General features: G+C 47.2%; 2 protein-coding genes across 3 annotated transcripts; one reads left to right on the top strand and one right to left on the bottom strand.

Annotated features, from left to right (window-relative positions):
- The first annotated feature begins 37 nt into the window (after positions 1-37).
- LOC6530347 (vesicular inhibitory amino acid transporter) lies at positions 38-2,845 on the top strand. Its single transcript, XM_002091238.3, has 2 exons — positions 38-904; positions 976-2,845. The coding sequence occupies exons 1-2, from the start codon at positions 558-560 to the stop codon at positions 2,270-2,272; spliced, it is 1,644 nt and encodes a 547-aa protein (XP_002091274.1). The 5' UTR covers positions 38-557; the 3' UTR covers positions 2,273-2,845.
- A 40-nt stretch (positions 2,846-2,885) lies between these two features.
- LOC6530346 (titin) lies at positions 2,886-17,472 on the bottom strand. 2 transcript variants are annotated; one of them, XM_039371948.2, is made up of 5 exons: positions 15,323-17,472; positions 14,941-15,207; positions 14,741-14,808; positions 14,623-14,684; positions 2,886-14,559 (listed from the first exon to the last, which is right to left on the bottom strand). In XM_039371948.2, the coding sequence occupies exons 1-5, from the start codon at positions 16,886-16,888 to the stop codon at positions 3,044-3,046; spliced, it is 13,479 nt and encodes a 4,492-aa protein (XP_039227882.2). In that variant the 5' UTR covers positions 16,889-17,472; the 3' UTR covers positions 2,886-3,043. The 2 variants fall into 2 exon arrangements, with proteins under 2 accessions (XP_039227882.2, XP_039227883.2); XM_039371949.2 differs by having other exon boundaries at positions 2,886-14,550.
- Positions 17,473-18,721: the final 1,249 nt, after the last annotated feature.

Raw genomic sequence — 18,721 nt, 5'->3', positions numbered from 1 at the left:
ACCGGATCCTGCGCACTGCCAGTTCCGTCAGGTTGGAGTGCAAAGATTTTCTTTTCCCATTCGCACGGCCAAAGATTTCCCACGTTACATAAATTTCGAACGACTTTTTCCACTATTTTCCGCATCGATTACGGCAGTTTCAGATCGCTTTTGAATCTGAACTTCGAGATTCGAGTGAGCAGGATGTGCAAGTATCCGAGAATCGCATGATAAACGCGCTCCATTCGCACAAGGGCGCCAAGTTGTCCCAATCAAAAGCAAAATCTGAGTCAAAATTCAGTTTTATTTTCTAGATTGTTAATCCTCATGTGACCACAAGTAGTAGAGAAATTCGAGTACCATTGCGGAACCTGGAGGCCAACGAAATTGTTAAAAGAAAATTCTGATAAAATCGATACACTACTTCGCACGCCTTCTTGACGCCACCGCAGCCGCCGCCATCAGGCCAATACCACCCCCAGCACCAGCACCACCACCAATACCACCAATACCACTACTACCACCACCGCCATAAGCCATTCCAGCATCATCAGGGCCGCTAGTAGCCAGCATCCAACATGTCATTCATAGCCAAATTGAAAGCCACGCCATTGCCGCCCCTGAGAAACATACTCAATGTGGCCGTGCAAACGGCCCGACAGCAAATTCCAGAGCGCAAGGACTACGAGCAACCGCCGGGGAGCACCGCCCAGCAGCACCACCACAGCCAGCAGGCCCAGCACAAGGCCATGGAGGCGGGCATGGACGGCGGAGACACCACCGAGATGAGCTCGAATCCGTTCCGGAACGCCGGTAGCTGGACGAACGATGGCGAGGGCGAGGGTGATGGCGAGTACAGGAACGAGTACCAGAGCACATCCTTCAATGAGTACGACGGCAGGTATCAGCAAACGGACGGCTTTAGGTGGGTTCATCATAGAAGTACATAGGTGGAGGTAAACTATTTAGCTAAACGCAATATTCCATATTCCGCAGGCAAGGTAGCATCGCCTCCGAGGGAAGCTCATTTGTATGCGAGGGAGAAGGTGGCGGCGGCTGCAAAATCGACGAGTTCCAGGCGGCCTGGAACGTGACCAACGCCATTCAGGGCATGTTCATTGTATCGCTACCCTTCGCCGTGCTCCATGGCGGCTATTGGGCCATCGTGGCCATGGTGGGAATAGCACACATCTGCTGCTACACGGGCAAGGTCCTGGTGCAGTGTCTATACGAACCGGATCCGGCAACGGGACAAATGGTGAGAGTGCGCGACAGTTATGTGGCCATAGCCAAGGTATGTTTTGGACCCAAATTGGGCGCCCGGGCAGTGAGCATTGCCCAGCTCATCGAGCTTCTGATGACCTGCATTCTGTACGTGGTGGTGTGCGGCGATCTATTGGCCGGAACGTATCCACAGGGCTCATTTGACTCGCGTTCCTGGATGCTGTTCGTGGGCATATTTCTGCTGCCCATGGGTTTCCTCAAGTCGCTGAAAATGGTATCAACGCTCTCGTTCTGGTGCACAATGTCGCACATCGTGATAAACGCCGTGATACTGGGCTATTGCCTGCTCCAGATTGGCGATTGGGGTTGGTCCAAGGTCCGATTCAGCATCGACATGGAGAACTTTCCGATCTCACTGGGCGTGATCGTCTTCTCCTACACCTCGCAGATATTCCTGCCCACGCTCGAGGGCAACATGATCGACCGCTCCAAATTTAACTGGATGCTGGACTGGTCTCACATAGCGGCTGCCGTGTTTAAGGCAGGATTCGGGTATATCTGCTTTCTGACCTTCCAGAACGACACGCAACAGGTGATCACCAACAATCTGCACTCGCAGGGCTTCAAAGGCATGGTTAACTTCTTCCTGGTCATCAAGGCCCTTCTAAGCTACCCCTTGCCATACTATGCTGCCTGTGAGTTGCTCGAGCGCAATTTCTTTAGAGGTCCGCCAAAGACAAAATTTCCAACCATCTGGAATCTGGACGGGGAACTGAAGGTTTGGGGTCTGGGCTTCCGCGTCGGCGTCATTGTGTCCACCATACTGATGGCCATCTTCATTCCCCACTTTTCCATTCTGATGGGTTTCATTGGCAGCTTCACTGGCACAATGCTCAGCTTTATCTGGCCTTGCTATTTCCACATCAAGATCAAGGGACACCTGCTCGATCAGAAGGAAATAGCCAAAGACTACCTCATCATTGGGCTCGGTGTGCTCTTCGGGGTTATTGGTATCTACGATTCGGGCAATGCCCTGATAAACGCATTCGAAATCGGTCTTCCATTTTAAATTGAATGTAAACTATCAAATGAAAATATTTTTATTTATGATACTCGACACTTTTGGACATGGCAAGTCTTCCAGATGCTTTGTCATCATTTGGCTGTGTCCAAAATGTCGAAGATTGAGTTAATAATATCATACATGCGAAACGAAATTATAAAACAATAATGTTAGTCTGTAAGAAACGAAACGCAAGTCTTCCAAACAAGCGAAAAAATGTCTTCCAAACGAAAGTAATATTGATTTATGATATACAAAATAAATAAATTAAGAGAAAAGATGATTATATAAATATACATAAGTATGTACGAATATGAGAAGAGAAATATTTATTGTGTTAATATGCATTATAAGATATAGACAAATTGAAAAGAGTAAAACGATAAACTGCAAATGTACACCATTATACAAATGCAAAACAAAACAAAGTGTATGAGTATGTTATAGATAGAACTCATTGTTTATATGTAGCCGAGCGGATTTTTTTAACGTTTAAATATACAGTTACCTTTACATACTAGCCCTTAAAACGACACTAGCATCTTTTAAACTCTCAATAAAGACATCATCTCCAGTTGATCCCAAAAAACCCTTATTGGTGCAAAGAAAGTCAAAGTCGTCGATTCAAGAATGTTGTCTTTATTGTTAATCTTCATTTTCGGATTGGTTTGTATATTGTATAAAACGTATATTGTCATGGAAGCTTAGCCTATCATTAATATGGGATATCTGTATTAGTAAAGCAAAGGATATGTATATACTCGTAGTCGGGCTATATTAGTTTGAGGTCTTGAAGAACTTGTGTTCTTGAGTACTCCTTGTATGTTGGAATGCACCTTGTTTAATCTTATGCACAGCACACGTCGTTTTTGGGGCAGTTATGTATTCGCTCTTGTACAAACTGGAGCCGGTGAACTTTTCATTGCCCAGACTAATTGAGGACTGATTTCCTCGCCGGGTGACCACACGCTCCGTGTGGCCATGTGCACTGTAGGAGGGAAAATCGATGCCACCGCCTAAGCTGGACACCTGCTGATTTCCTCGGTGACGGCTGGTATGGCTTCCGCTGTGGGAATGAGATTGAGACGAAAAATCAATGCCGCCACCACCCGAAACTTGGCTGCGTGCCACCGTTGACCGTTCGGCATTCGAACCGGTGGCCCCACCAGAAATTATGCGGGTCATTGAGGATGAGTTCTTCACGTTGTGCTCCCTGTTCTCTTTGTGTACGTTGCAGGTACGACGCTCGGTCGTAAAAGTTGCATTAGCGTCAGAGTCCCGGTTTTGGCGATGGATGCTGCTGTAACTCTGACGCTCTCCACCATAGGTGGTGGTGCTCGAGGGCTGCTCGTGTAGATTCAGTATGCTCTTGCGCTGCATCTTTCCATTGGACGTTAGGCTGCCATTGGCCGCATTCGAATCGGTGGTTATGTTTTTGCGATGGAAGACCGTGTTGGAGACATCGGCTTCTGAGGAGAATTCACTCTTTCGGTGATGGAAGTGCTTTGAAGTGGTCATATGCGAGGATGTGCTTCCAGTCACAATGTTGTTGGTGGAAGTTCTACCCCCTGAGACCGTTCGCGATGTTGAATCTTCGCTGATGTTATGTCCCACTGTGCTGCCAGGCAGAACACGGCTTGTTGTATCGCCGATAATGTTATTGGAGGCAGATCTTCCGGATACAATACGAGTGGTGGTTTCGCCTATTGCATCACTGGATACATTTCTTCCTGACACCACTCGGGAAGTCGAGTTCTCAGTCATGTTATTAGTAACATTTCTGCCTGAAATCACGCGAGACGATGATTCTCCAGTTACGTTATTAGATACTGATCCACTGGAAATAACTCTTGAGCTTATGTCGCCAGTGTTCCTATCGGTTAAATGTCTACGACTAGATTCAACCGCGGTACTGGATAAATCCGTACCCGTGATGCTTTCCGTAGTTAAGGCAGAACTTTTTATGACGTTCTGATTTCTTTGCAAAGACGTCGATTCTTTATGAATGTTTTGAGTGTTTTCGATGTTTGTCGTAGTAGTATTCTTGGCAACATTTTCTATAACGTTTACCTTTGCCGGCCTCTTGACATACTCGGTTTCTGGTTCCTTCTTATGACGCCCTCCTATGACAGTAGTTACTTTTGTTGTTGATACAACAATGAGACCGTCAACCGGGTTTTGACTATTCGAATCGACTTGTTTGACAGCGTCCTTGCCAGACACATAGTTCATCTGATTTGTAGTTTTTCGGATTGTAGTATCACTACCCAAGGTAATTGATGAACTGTTGTGGTTAATTTTTTGAGTACGTTGCACTTTCTCAACCGTTGTTTTGGCCGTATTTCTATAGTCATCTCTTCTGGTTACGGTCATAGACCCTTCTAGCTTTAGATTGTCAACAGGACGTTTTGGCGTTTCTCGCTTAACGGTTTCTGTAACGATCTTGCTATCGGTCTCGCTTCGGTCTGTTCTCTTATAAAATTCTCCTTCAGACTTAAGATTGTCTTTTGGTCTCTTTTGAATTGGTCGCTCAGCAGGCCTAAAGGCGGTTTTATTGGGTGTATAGAATTCACCTTCGACTTTTAGGTTATCACTTGGCTTTACTTGCTCCGGCCGTTTAACATGATGGTATTCCTCCTTCTGGGTGAATGTCATTTCTCCCTCGGTTCTTAAATTATCTTTTCTAATAACCGTCTTCACCTTATCGGCAGGCCGGTACCCATCCTTTTCGGGAATGTGCATCTTACCTTCAGGTTTCAAGTTGTCGGCATATTTCTTCTGTTCTGGACGCGAAGCGGGCTCATATTTCGGTTTTTCCGGGGTATACATTATACCTTCTGGTTTCAAATTGTCCTTAGGCTTAACCGGCTCGGGACGTTCACCATTGGTATGAGCGGTCTTTTCAGGGACGTAAAACTTACCAGAGGTTCGCAGGTTATCTTCAGGCTTCACTGGGGTGGGTCTAACGATATGGTGATACTCAGTTTTTTCCGTGAAAGTCATTTCTCCTTCACTGCGAAGGTTGTCCTTATGAATAACTCTTGTTACTTTATCGGCAGGCTTATATTTTTCCTTTTCTGGTATAACCATATCGCCCTCTGGTTTTAAATGATCATGAGGTTTTTTCTGTTTAGGTCGTTCAGCAGGTCTAAATCCTGGCTTTTCCGGTGTGTAGAATTCACCCTCTGGTCTCAGATTATCTTCTGGCCTCACCTGAGAAGGTCTCTCACCAGGCTTGTATTTAGGTTTCTCGGGATTGTAGAATTCACCCTCGGGTTTAAGGTTGTCCTGTGGTTTCTTTTGTTCCGGCCTCTCAGCAGGCTTGAATCCTGGCTTTTCCGGTGTGTAGAATTCACCCTCTGGTCTCAGATTATCTTCTGGCCTAACCTGGGAAGGTCTTTCACCAGGCTTGTATTTAGGTTTCTCAGGACTGTAGAATTCTCCTTCTGGCTTAAGATTGTCCGATGGTTTAACCTGATCCGGACGTACCACATATTGATATTCTTCCCTCTCTACAAACGTCATTTCTCCTTCCGTACGAAGATTATCTTTCCGAATAATTCTTTCAGTTTTATCGGCCGGCTTGTAAACTTGTTTCTCAGGCTTCACGAATTCGCCTTCCGGCTTAAGGTTGTCCTGTGGCTTTTTCTGTACTGGTCTTTCAGCAGGCCTGAATCCTGGCTTTTCCGGTGTGTAGAATTCACCCTCTGGTCTGAGGTTATCTTCTGGCCTAACCTGGGAAGGTCTTTCGCCGGGCTTGTACTTTGATTTCTCGGGACTGTAGAATTCGCCCTCGGGCTTAAGATTGTCCTGTGGTTTCTTTTGTTCCGGCCTCTCAGCAGGCCTGAATCCTGGCTTTTCCGGTGTGTAGAATTCACCCTCTGGTCTCAGATTATCTTCTGGCCTAACCTGGGAAGGTCTTTCACCAGGTTTGTATTTAGGTTTCTCGGGACTGTAGAATTCTCCTTCAGGCTTAAGATTGTCCGATGGTTTAACCTGATCCGGACGTACCACATATTGATATTCTTCCCTCTCTACAAACGTCATTTCTCCTTCCGTACGAAGATTATCTTTCCGAATAATTCTTTCAGTTTTATCGGCCGGCTTGTAAACTTGTTTCTCAGGCTTCACGAATTCGCCTTCCGGCTTAAGGTTGTCCTGTGGCTTTTTCTGTACTGGTCTTTCAGCAGGCCTGAATCCTGGCTTTTCCGGTGTGTAGAATTCACCCTCTGGTCTGAGGTTATCTTCTGGCCTAACCTGGGAAGGTCTTTCGCCGGGCTTGTACTTGGATTTCTCGGGACTGTAGAATTCGCCCTCGGGTTTAAGGTTGTCCTGTGGTTTCTTTTGTTCCGGCCTCTCAGCAGGTCTAAATCCTGTCTTTTCCGGTGTGTAGAATTCGCCCTCTGGTCTCAGATTATCTTCTGGCCTAACCTGGGAAGGTCTTTCGCCGGGCTTGTACTTTGGTTTTTTGGGACTGTAGAATTCGCCCTCGGGTTTAAGGTTGTCCTGTGGTTTCTTTTGCTCGGGCCTCTCAGCAGGCCTGAATCCTGGCTTTTCCGGTGTGTAGAATTCGCCTTCTGGTCTCAGATTATCTTCTGGCCTAACCTGGGAAGGTCTCTCACCAGGCTTGTATTTAGGTTTCTCGGGACTATAGAATTCTCCTTCTGGCTTAAGATTGTCTGATGGTTTAACCTGATCAGGACGTACCACATATTGATATTCTTCCCTCTCTACAAACGTCATTTCTCCTTCCGTACGAAGATTATCTTTCTGAATAATTCTTTCAGTTTTATCGGCCGGCTTGTAAACTTGTTTCTCAGGCTTCACGAATTCGCCTTCCGGCTTTAAGTTGTCCTGTGGCTTTTTCTGTACTGGTCTTTCAGCAGGCCTGAATCCTGGTTTTTCCGGTGTGTAGAATTCGCCTTCTGGTCTTAGATTATCTTCTGGCCTAACCTGAGAAGGTCTTTCGCCGGGCTTGTACTTAGGCTTCTCTGGACTGTAGAATTCGCCCTCGGGTTTAAGGTTGTCCTGTGGTTTCTTTTGTTCCGGCCTCTCAGCAGGTCTAAATCCTGGCTTTTCCGGTGTGTAGAATTCGCCTTCTGGTCTCAGATTATCTTCTGGCCTAACCTGGGAAGGTCTTTCACCAGGCTTGTATTTAGGTTTCTCAGGACTGTAGAATTCTCCTTCTGGCTTAAGATTGTCCGATGGTTTAACCTGATCAGGACGTACCACATATTGATATTCTTCCCTCTCTACAAACGTCATTTCTCCTTCCGTACGAAGATTATCTTTCCGAATAATTCTTTCAGTTTTATCGGCCGGCTTGTAAACTTGTTTCTCAGGCTTCACGAATTCGCCTTCCGGCTTTAAGTTGTCCTGTGGTTTTTTCTGTACTGGTCTTTCAGCAGGCCTGAATCCTGGTTTTTCCGGTGTGTAGAATTCGCCTTCTGGTCTTAGATTATCTTCTGGCCTAACCTGAGAAGGTCTTTCGCCGGGCTTATACTTAGGCTTCTCTGGACTGTAGAATTCGCCCTCGGGTTTAAGGTTGTCCTGTGGTTTCTTTTGTTCCGGCCTCTCAGCAGGTCTGAATCCTGGCTTTTCCGGTGTGTAGAATTCGCCTTCTGGTCTCAGATTATCTTCTGGCCTAACCTGGGAAGGTCTCTCGCCAGGCTTGTATTTAGGTTTCTCGGGACTATAGAATTCTCCTTCTGGCTTAAGATTGTCCGATGGTTTAACCTGATCAGGACGTACCACATATTGATATTCTTCCCTCTCTACAAACGTCATTTCTCCTTCCGTACGAAGATTATCTTTCCGAATAATTCTTTCAGTTTTATCGGCCGGCTTGTAAACTTGTTTCTCAGGCTTCACGAATTCGCCTTCCGGCTTTAAAGTGTCCTGTGGCTTTTTCTGTACTGGTCTTTCAGCAGGCCTGAATCCTGGTTTTTCCGGTGTGTAGAATTCGCCTTCTGGTCTTAGATTATCTTCTGGCCTAACCTGAGAAGGTCTTTCGCCGGGCTTGTACTTAGGCTTCTCTGGACTGTAGAATTCGCCCTCGGGTTTAAGATTGTCCTGTGGTTTCTTTTGTTCCGGCCTCTCAGCAGGCCTGAATCCTGGCTTTTCCGGTGTGTAGAATTCGCCTTCTGGTCTCAGATTATCTTCTGGCCTAACCTGGGAAGGTCTTTCGCCGGGCTTGTACTTTGGTTTTTCGGGACTGTAGAATTCGCCCTCGGGTTTAAGGTTGTCCTGTGGTTTCTTTTGCTCGGGCCTCTCAGCAGGCTTGAATCCTGGCTTTTCCGGTGTGTAGAATTCGCCCTCTGGTCTCAGATTATCTTCTGGCCTAACCTGGGAAGGTCTCTCGCCAGGCTTGTATTTAGGTTTCTCGGGACTATAGAATTCTCCTTCTGGCTTAAGATTGTCCGATGGTTTAACCTGATCCGGACGTACCACATATTGATATTCTTCCCTCTCTACAAACGTCATTTCTCCTTCCGTACGAAGATTATCTTTCCGAATAATTCTTTCAGTTTTATCGGCCGGCTTGTAAACTTGTTTCTCAGGCTTCACGAATTCGCCTTCCGGCTTTAAGTTGTCCTGTGGCTTTTTCTGTACTGGTCTTTCAGCAGGCCTGAATCCTGGCTTTTCCGGTGTGTAGAATTCACCCTCTGGTCTGAGGTTATCTTCTGGCCTAACCTGGGAAGGTCTTTCGCCGGGCTTGTACTTGGGTTTCTCGGGACTGTAGAATTCGCCCTCGGGTTTAAGATTGTCCTGTGGTTTCTTTTGTTCCGGCCTCTCAGCAGGCCTGAATCCTGGCTTTTCCGGTGTGTAGAATTCGCCTTCTGGTCTCAGATTATCTTCTGGCCTAACCTGGGAAGGTCTTTCGCCGGGCTTGTACTTTGGTTTTTCGGGACTGTAGAATTCGCCCTCGGGTTTAAGGTTGTCCTCTGGTTTCTTTTGCTCTGGCCTCTCAGCAGGCCTGAATCCTGGCTTTTCCGGTGTGTAGAATTCGCCTTCTGGTCTCAGATTATCTTCTGGCCTAACCTGGGAAGGTCTTTCGCCGGGCTTGTACTTTGGTTTTTCGGGACTGTAGAATTCGCCCTCGGGTTTAAGGTTGTCCTCTGGTTTCTTTTGCTCTGGCCTCTCAGCAGGCCTGAATCCTGGCTTTTCCGGTGTGTAGAATTCGCCTTCTGGTCTCAGATTATCTTCTGGCCTAACCTGGGAAGGTCTTTCGCCGGGCTTGTACTTTGGTTTTTCGGGACTGTAGAATTCGCCCTCGGGTTTAAGGTTGTCCTGTGGTTTCTTTTGCTCGGGCCTCTCAGCAGGCCTGAATCCTGGCTTTTCCGGTGTGTAGAATTCGCCCTCTGGTCTCAGATTATCTTCTGGCCTAACCTGGGAAGGTCTCTCGCCAGGCTTGTATTTAGGTTTCTCGGGACTATAGAATTCTCCTTCTGGCTTAAGATTGTCCGATGGTTTAACCTGATCCGGACGTACCACATATTGATATTCTTCCCTCTCTACAAACGTCATTTCTCCTTCCGTACGAAGATTATCTTTCCGAATAATTCTTTCAGTTTTATCGGCCGGCTTGTAAACTTGTTTCTCAGGCTTCACGAATTCGCCTTCCGGCTTTAAGTTGTCCTGTGGCTTTTTCTGTACTGGTCTTTCAGCAGGCCTGAATCCTGGCTTTTCCGGTGTGTAGAATTCACCCTCTGGTCTGAGGTTATCTTCTGGCCTAACCTGGGAAGGTCTTTCGCCGGGCTTGTACTTGGGTTTCTCGGGACTGTAGAATTCGCCCTCGGGTTTAAGATTGTCCTGTGGTTTCTTTTGTTCCGGCCTCTCAGCAGGCCTGAATCCTGGCTTTTCCGGTGTGTAGAATTCGCCTTCTGGTCTCAGATTATCTTCTGGCCTAACCTGGGAAGGTCTTTCGCCGGGCTTGTACTTTGGTTTTTCGGGACTGTAGAATTCGCCCTCGGGTTTAAGGTTGTCCTCTGGTTTCTTTTGCTCTGGCCTCTCAGCAGGCCTGAATCCTGGCTTTTCCGGTGTGTAGAATTCGCCTTCTGGTCTCAGATTATCTTCTGGCCTAACCTGGGAAGGTCTTTCGCCGGGCTTGTACTTTGGTTTTTCGGGACTGTAGAATTCGCCCTCGGGTTTAAGGTTGTCCTCTGGTTTCTTTTGCTCTGGCCTCTCAGCAGGCCTGAATCCTGGCTTTTCCGGTGTGTAGAATTCGCCTTCTGGTCTCAGATTATCTTCTGGCCTAACCTGGGAAGGTCTTTCGCCGGGCTTGTACTTTGGTTTTTCGGGACTGTAGAATTCGCCCTCGAGTTTAAGGTTGTCCTGTGGTTTCTTTTGCTCGGGCCTCTCAGCAGGCCTGAATCCTGGCTTTTCCGGTGTGTAGAATTCGCCCTCTGGTCTCAGATTATCTTCTGGCCTAACCTGGGAAGGTCTCTCGCCAGGCTTGTATTTAGGTTTCTCGGGACTATAGAATTCTCCTTCTGGCTTAAGATTGTCCGATGGTTTAACCTGATCCGGACGTACCACATATTGATATTCTTCCCTCTCTACAAACGTCATTTCTCCTTCCGTACGAAGATTATCTTTCCGAATAATTCTTTCAGTTTTATCGGCCGGCTTGTAAACTTGTTTCTCAGGCTTCACGAATTCGCCTTCCGGCTTTAAGTTGTCCTGTGGCTTTTTCTGTACTGGTCTTTCAGCAGGCCTGAATCCTGGTTTTTCCGGTGTATAGAATTCGCCTTCTGGTCTTAGATTATCTTCTGGCCTAACCTGGGAAGGTCTTTCGCCGGGCTTGTACTTTGGTTTTTCGGGACTGTAGAATTCGCCCTCGGGTTTAAGGTTGTCCTGTGGTTTCTTTTGCTCGGGCCTCTCAGCAGGCCTGAATCCTGGCTTTTCCGGTGTGTAGAATTCGCCTTCTGGTCTCAGATTATCTTCTGGCCTAACCTGGGAAGGTCTTTCGCCGGGCTTGTACTTTGGTTTTTCGGGACTGTAGAATTCGCCCTCGGGTTTAAGGTTGTCCTGTGGTTTCTTTTGCTCGGGCCTCTCAGCAGGCCTGAATCCTGGCTTTTCCGGTGTGTAGAATTCGCCTTCTGGTCTCAGATTATCTTCTGGCCTAACCTGGGAAGGTCTTTCGCCGGGCTTGTACTTTGGTTTTTCGGGACTGTAGAATTCGCCCTCGGGTTTAAGGTTGTCCTCTGGTTTCTTTTGCTCTGGCCTCTCAGCAGGCCTGAATCCTGGCTTTTCCGGTGTGTAGAATTCGCCTTCTGGTCTCAGATTATCTTCTGGCCTAACCTGGGAAGGTCTTTCACCAGGCTTGTATTTAGGTTTCTCAGGACTGTAGAATTCTCCTTCTGGCTTAAGATTGTCCGATGGTTTAACCTGATCCGGACGTACCACATATTGATATTCTTCCTTCTCTACAAACGTCATTTCTCCTTCCGTACGAAGATTATCTTTCCGAATAATTCTTTCAGTTTTATCGGCCGGCTTGTAAACTTGTTTCTCAGGCTTCACGAATTCGCCTTCCGGCTTAAGGTTGTCCTGTGGCTTTTTCTGTACTGGTCTTTCAGCAGGCCTGAATCCTGGTTTTTCCGGTGTGTAGAATTCGCCTTCTGGTCTCAGATTATCTTCTGGCCTAACCTGGGAAGGTCTTTCACCAGGCTTGTATTTAGGTTTCTCAGGACTGTAGAATTCTCCTTCTGGCTTAAGATTGTCCGATGGTTTAACCTGATCCGGACGTACCACATATTGATATTCTTCCCTCTCTACAAACGTCATTTCTCCTTCCGTACGAAGATTATCTTTCCGAATAATTCTTTCAGTTTTATCGGCCGGCTTGTAAACTTGTTTCTCAGGCTTCACGAATTCGCCTTCCGGCTTTAAGTTGTCCTGTGGCTTTTTCTGTACTGGTCTTTCAGCAGGCCTGAATCCTGGCTTTTCCGGTGTGTAGAATTCACCCTCTGGTCTGAGGTTATCTTCTGGCCTAACCTGGGAAGGTCTTTCGCCGGGCTTGTACTTGGGTTTCTCGGGACTGTAGAATTCGCCCTCGGGTTTAAGATTGTCCTGTGGTTTCTTTTGTTCCGGCCTCTCAGCAGGCCTGAATCCTGGCTTTTCCGGTGTGTAGAATTCGCCTTCTGGTCTCAGATTATCTTCTGGCCTAACCTGGGAAGGTCTTTCGCCGGGCTTGTACTTTGGTTTTTCGGGACTGTAGAATTCGCCCTCGGGTTTAAGGTTGTCCTCTGGTTTCTTTTGCTCGGGCCTCTCAGCAGGCCTGAATCCTGGCTTTTCAGGTGTGTAGAATTCGCCCTCTGGTCTCAGATTATCTTCTGGCCTAACCTGGGAAGGTCTTTCACCAGGCTTGTATTTAGGTTTCTCAGGACTGTAGAATTCTCCTTCTGGCTTAAGATTGTCCGATGGTTTAACCTGATCCGGACGTACCACATATTGATATTCTTCCCTCTCTACAAACGTCATTTCTCCTTCCGTACGAAGATTATCTTTCCGAATAATTCTTTCAGTTTTATCGGCCGGCTTGTAAACTTGTTTCTGAGGCTTCACGAATTCGCCTTCCGGCTTTAAGTTGTCCTGTGGCTTTTTCTGTACTGGTCTTTCAGCAGGCCTGAATCCTGGCTTTTCCGGTGTGTAGAATTCACCCTCTGGTCTGAGGTTATCTTCTGGCCTAACCTGGGAAGGTCTTTCGCCGGGCTTGTACTCGGGTTTCTCGGGACTGTAGAATTCGCCCTCGGGTTTAAGATTGTCCAGTGGTTTCTTTTGTTCCGGCCTCTCAGCAGGTCTGAATCCTGGCTTTTCCGGTGTGTAGAATTCACCCTCTGGTCTCAGATTATCTTCTGGCCTAACCTGGGAAGGTCTTTCACCAGGTTTGTATTTTGGTTTCTCGGGACTGTAGAATTCTCCTTCAGGCTTAAGATTGTCCGATGGTTTTTTTTGCTGTGGCCTCTCAGCAGGCCTGAATCCTGGCTTTTCCGGTGTGTAGAATTCGCCTTCTGGTCTCAGATTATCTTCTGGCCTAACCTGGGAAGGTCTTTCGCCGGGCTTGTACTTTGGTTTTTCGGGACTGTAGAATTCGCCCTCGGGTTTAAGGTTGTCCTGTGGTTTCTTTTGCTCGGGCCTCTCAGCAGGCCTGAATCCTGGCTTTTCCGGTGTGTAGAATTCGCCCTCTGGTCTCAGATTATCTTCTGGCCTAACCTGGGAAGGTCTTTCACCAGGCTTGTATTTAGGTTTCTCAGGACTGTAGAATTCTCCTTCTGGCTTAAGATTGTCCGATGGTTTAACCTGGTCAGGACGTTCCACATATTGATATTCTTCTCTCTCTACAAATGCCATTTCTCCTTCCGTACGAAGATTATCTGTCCGAATTATTCTTTCAGTTTTATCGGCCGGCTTGTAAATTTGTTTCTCTGGCCTTTCGAATTCCCCTTCTGGTTTAAGATTGTCATCCGGTTTCTTTTGAACTGGCCTTTCCGCAGGTTGAAATCCTGGTCTTTCGGGAGTATAAAATTCACCTTCTGGTTTAAGGTTATCAACTGGACGCACTTGAGATGGACGTTCGCCAGGGCGATAACTTGTCTTTTCAGGACTATAAAATTGACCCTCTGGTCTTAAGTTATCCGTTGGCTTGACTTGTCCCGGTCGTGAAACATATTGATATTCCTCTCGCTCTACAAATGTCATTTCCCCTTCAGTTCGCAAGTTATCACTTCTTATAATTTTTTCAGGTCTTTCAGCGGGGGTGTATTTGGGTTTTTCTGGGGATGCGAATTCGCCCTCTGGCTTGAGGTTATCCACCGGCCTTTTTTGTATGGGGCGATCGGCTGGAGCGTATCCCGGTTTCTCCGGCGTGTAAAATTCGCCTTCTGGCTTTAGATTATCTGTGTGTCGCACTTGAGAAGGCCGATCTCCTGGTTGGTACCTAGGTTTTTCTGGACTGTAAAACTCGCCTTCTGGCTTTAGATTATCTGTGGGCTTAACATAGCCCGGACGAACGGTATATTGATATTCCTCCCTCTCTACAAAAGTCATTTCTCCTTCTGTACGAAGGTTGTCGGAATGCACAATCTTTTCACGTTTTTCTCCCGGCTTGTATGGCTCCTTCGGAGGAACAATAAAGTCTCCCTCTGGTCTTAAGTTATCTTCCGGCTTCTTAATGACAATATAGTCCACTAGAATGTCTTCGTTTTGCTTTGGAATGTTTCCATTATCTTTTTTCGACCATGTATTTGTACGTATCCTTGTATATGCTTCGTCAACGTTATCTGTAAGAACTTCAAAGGGTTAATAATATAATTTAATATAATATAATTTATTATGTGTACTCGTACACTTACCATCGGTTTGAATAACAGTATTTTCTGTAGATTTCGTTGTACTGCTTGAGCAATGGTGTCGCCTAAAATAAAAATGCTATCAGGATAACAACTTATGAACGAGGACACTGAATCATACCCGCATGTGCAGATTTCACAAATGCATCTTTCACTATGTGTTGTTGACTTGTTTTTTACAACTCCTCGCTAATAACAAAAGCAAAAGAAATTATTAGTAAGCTGTACTATTTGAGCTTTGATAAACAAAACCGCATTTTTCAGAACTAATAACCTAGTTTTATAGAAATGTTAGTTTCGTTGCCTAACTAATCTACTTACGGTTCTTGAGTCGTTTAGGCGTTGCTTATCAGTGCGCACATAATCGATTTCATCATAAATATTTTCGGTAATATTTTTGTGTTTCGATGTCTCATTCAAGTTCAGGGTTATGTTTTCGTTGTTCTCAGAAATCGAAGTGTTCTTCTCAATCTCCACAAACTCGTCCACGTAAATGGTCTTTTTGGGAGCCTCTACGATCTTCTCAATAACATCCGTGTGCACCTTCTCATCCAGAACGCGCCAGTCGTTGATGCTCGCATCGAAAATCTAATTAAAAAATACCTTAGTATCAAACGGGAACACACACCCACCGAAGTGTTCGATGGCATTTGGGAGAGTCCAACGAACGCCCATACGCAGGCACGCACAATCACCGACTTACCTTCGTCACCTCCGTTGTAGTCGTTATGTTTGCAACATCGGTATTATCTTTCTCGATTTCACGAGCAATGTCATTGGGCACAAAAGCTTTCGTATCAGTGAACGACTTCTCGTCCACAACAGTCCACTTGCCGAGCTTCGTGTCGTACACCTTGGTGGTGTATGTGGTTCTTGTTGTGTTAATGACATCATCGACTATTTCGGGATAGCCCGTGTCGGCGGTGCTGTCCACCGTCCGTTCGTCTACCACGCGCCACCGATTGTTGCGCCTGTCGTATATCTTCTTCTTGTACGTTACTTTGGAGCTGCCATCGGATTCCTTGCTGACATACCGCTCGAAGGTCGGCCGTGTCTTACTGGGTCCCTGAGAGCTGCCATCGCAGTACTCTGTCCAGGTTTTGGTCTTCACATCATACACCTCCTTCTTGGACGAAGTCTTCGATTGCTTGCTGCTGGTGGAGCTCTTCAGCACTGAACTTTCGCTGACCTCTTTGCTGGACCTCTGGTCGACCATCGACGACGATGACGTAGCACTATCAACAGCTGTGTTAGCACTGGCCACTTCTAGTTTATCGTTGCGTCGCGTCGATGACGTCGCCTTTGTTGTGGTCGCGCCAGACGACGCGGCAACCGGTTCGGGGTAGCCTTGTGACGTCACCGATGCGGGAGCATCAGCTGTTCCGCTCATTGGCAGCTTTGGCACGCTCTGAGATTCGCTCAAATTGCTGCTGCTGCTGCGGCTGCCGCTGGTGTTGATGTTGATGTTTGTGCTTGTACTGCTGCTGCTGTTGATGTTGCTGCTGCTGCTGGTGGTGGCGTTTGTCACTGTCTTGGTGTCTGTATCGAAGCCAACCTGTTTCCTCGGTACGGATGATGTCATACCGGTAGCCGTATCGGCTCTCTCGCTGGCAATCAGCGTTTCGTTGGCGCTCTGGCTGGAACTGGTTGTGGCTTGGAAGTACGAGCTGGAGCTACTGGCCTGCTGTTGCTGTTGGCTGGAAGACATCGACGAGGATGTGAACATTTTCGAGACACTGCCCCCGCTGGCGGAGATGGAAAGCGTGGGCGTTGTGATCTCCACCACTTCGATGGGCACCGAGAATACGGGATCCTTCTTTTCACTTTCGAGCAGATCAATCGATGATATGATCTTCTGATTGGCATAATCCCGCGAGATCTTGCTGCTGTACTGCTCGGACTGCAGCTGGGACTGAGATTGCTCTGTGTATGAGGAATGCGACTGGGAAGCCTTGCTCTTGCTCTGGCTCCGACTGCTGTAGCTCCTCACTCCAGCCGCTGGCAGAGAAGTACCCGAAGTGCTGGCAACGACAGGATCACCGCCATAGGTCACCGATTCGTGTTGCATGGAACTGGAGCTGTTGCTGGTGGTCAGAGTGGCGAACGCATCGGGACCCAATTTTTTGGTAAGCTTCGTGGCCTCCGACGACGACGTCGATGTTGTGGTCGATGTGGCTGGCGGCGTCGACGTAGACGTCTGCTGCTGCTGCTGCGGCTGCGATTGCTGCTGCTGAGACACTTGTTTCTTTTTATTGCTTTTTGATACCATTTTGCTGGCGGAGCGCTGACACAGATGAGGTAATCACCGTTTGGGTGCCGTGAGTAGTGCACCTGGCTGGACTATTGCTATTTGAATGGCCTTATGCGGCTAATTTGCGGTCGAAATTCGTTTGTTTCGTTGTTATTAATCACAATTATTGCTCGCTTCGTTGCTTTTGGCACTCGGATGGCTTTTTAATATTAACGCGCTAATGAATGGGACGTGCTTGTTGGTATTTGGACTGGTGTGTGTCACATAATTTCCACGACGGTATGTCGAAATGCTTATTTTTAAATATATTTATTAGACGCACACGAACATGCGACCCGTGGTTCAAGTTAAGGCACCAATACGCACACTTTGGCAACCGTTAGACGTGTGAGCAAAAAGCTTAGCACTCTCGCTCACACACACACACACACACGCACTTGGGAGGGGGAGAGAGTTACGGATGCAGCGGGTTGGAGCCGATCGAGATACAGATACAATTACAGATGCAGAGCCACAAAAAATAACACCAAAACCGAGAGACTGCGGGCACTGTTCGTGTTCGGAGCACTTTTAAGATCACCAACCGTCGCGAAGCACAACTCAAAACGTACTGATCGCGTCTGGAGCTGCTTTCGACCGACTATCTGTGCGCTGCCGGCTGAAAGCGGCGGCAGCGGCGCCGGCAGAAGCGTTTTTAGTGGGCTTTCGGCCGTTGGTGCGAGCGAGAGCCAGCGACGCCTTCGCAAAAGGCAAAAAGTTAAAGCCAGGCCAGCGTAGGTTTTCGGATTCCGACGGATGCGTAGGCCGCTACAGGCGTGGATTCCAGGGGACTAAAACTTGGGAAAACATTAAAAACTCACGCGAAACTAACACGAATCTAAGCCAAGCAAATATAAGAAAAATATACATTTCGGGAATAAATAAATAATTAAAATATTTTGAAACAGGGTAATACGCTCAACGTAAAATATTTGTTAAAATTGTAAGTTTTTGGTTTTTTGCAAAAGAGAGTCTCTAAGTTCTAGATCCGCCCCTGGCCCGGTCTGCCACGAAGACTGGGTTCAATAAGCCAATAAAAACCGCACGCACACCGCATCGATCTTTTGTGAAAGTGGCAATAAAAACAAAACAAACAGATGTCTGATGCTCGACGCCCGATGCCCGATGCCGGCGGTCTTTCTGTTTGAGCTTGTCAGGTACACAAAACGGAGCAGCACGAACTTCCAGGGCGTGCGCCTGCGTAGCAAACAGTCTTCCATAACAATATTGGCACAAAATGCGGAATTGGCAAACCAAATTAGGCCGGGCTAACGGCTGCGTCTGTCGGATGCACAATTCAATTTGAATGGCATTAGACATCGATTAGTCAGCACATGCTGGCCATGTTTGTAGATACATTCAGAGATCGTCTAGCCGAGCGGCTGCGGCTGTGGCAGCGGCGCTACGTGGGCGTCTCCGGCGGAGCTGAGTAAGCCACGCTAAGATCAAGATTTATTCGCCATAATGCCCGATACACTCAATGGCCCAATTGATTTATAACGGCCTTTGGGTGGGTGCCAATGAAAAGTATCTGGAAGTGGATATGTCCGAATGGGGAGTGCAATAGATCAGCTGCATAATGACCGAAGAACACCATGTGACCTCCAAACCCTGTGTGTATACCGGACGAATCAAGCTATCATGAAAAGCAAAACCCAATTCCTTGCTTAATTCGAGGCCTGACGTCATACGTGGCGTATGAGCAACGAGCAGCGGCGCTCATTTTCATGCGAAGCCAAAAGCAATCAAAACTTGTTTGCTGGCCGGGTACACAAAATTAAATCACACAAATAGAAGTAAGACACAAATGCA

Source organism: Drosophila yakuba, chromosome 2R (assembly GCF_016746365.2).
Source record: "Drosophila yakuba strain Tai18E2 chromosome 2R, Prin_Dyak_Tai18E2_2.1, whole genome shotgun sequence".
NCBI lineage: Eukaryota > Metazoa > Arthropoda > Insecta > Diptera > Drosophilidae > Drosophila > Drosophila yakuba.
This window is presented reverse-complemented; position numbering and strand designations above follow the sequence as displayed.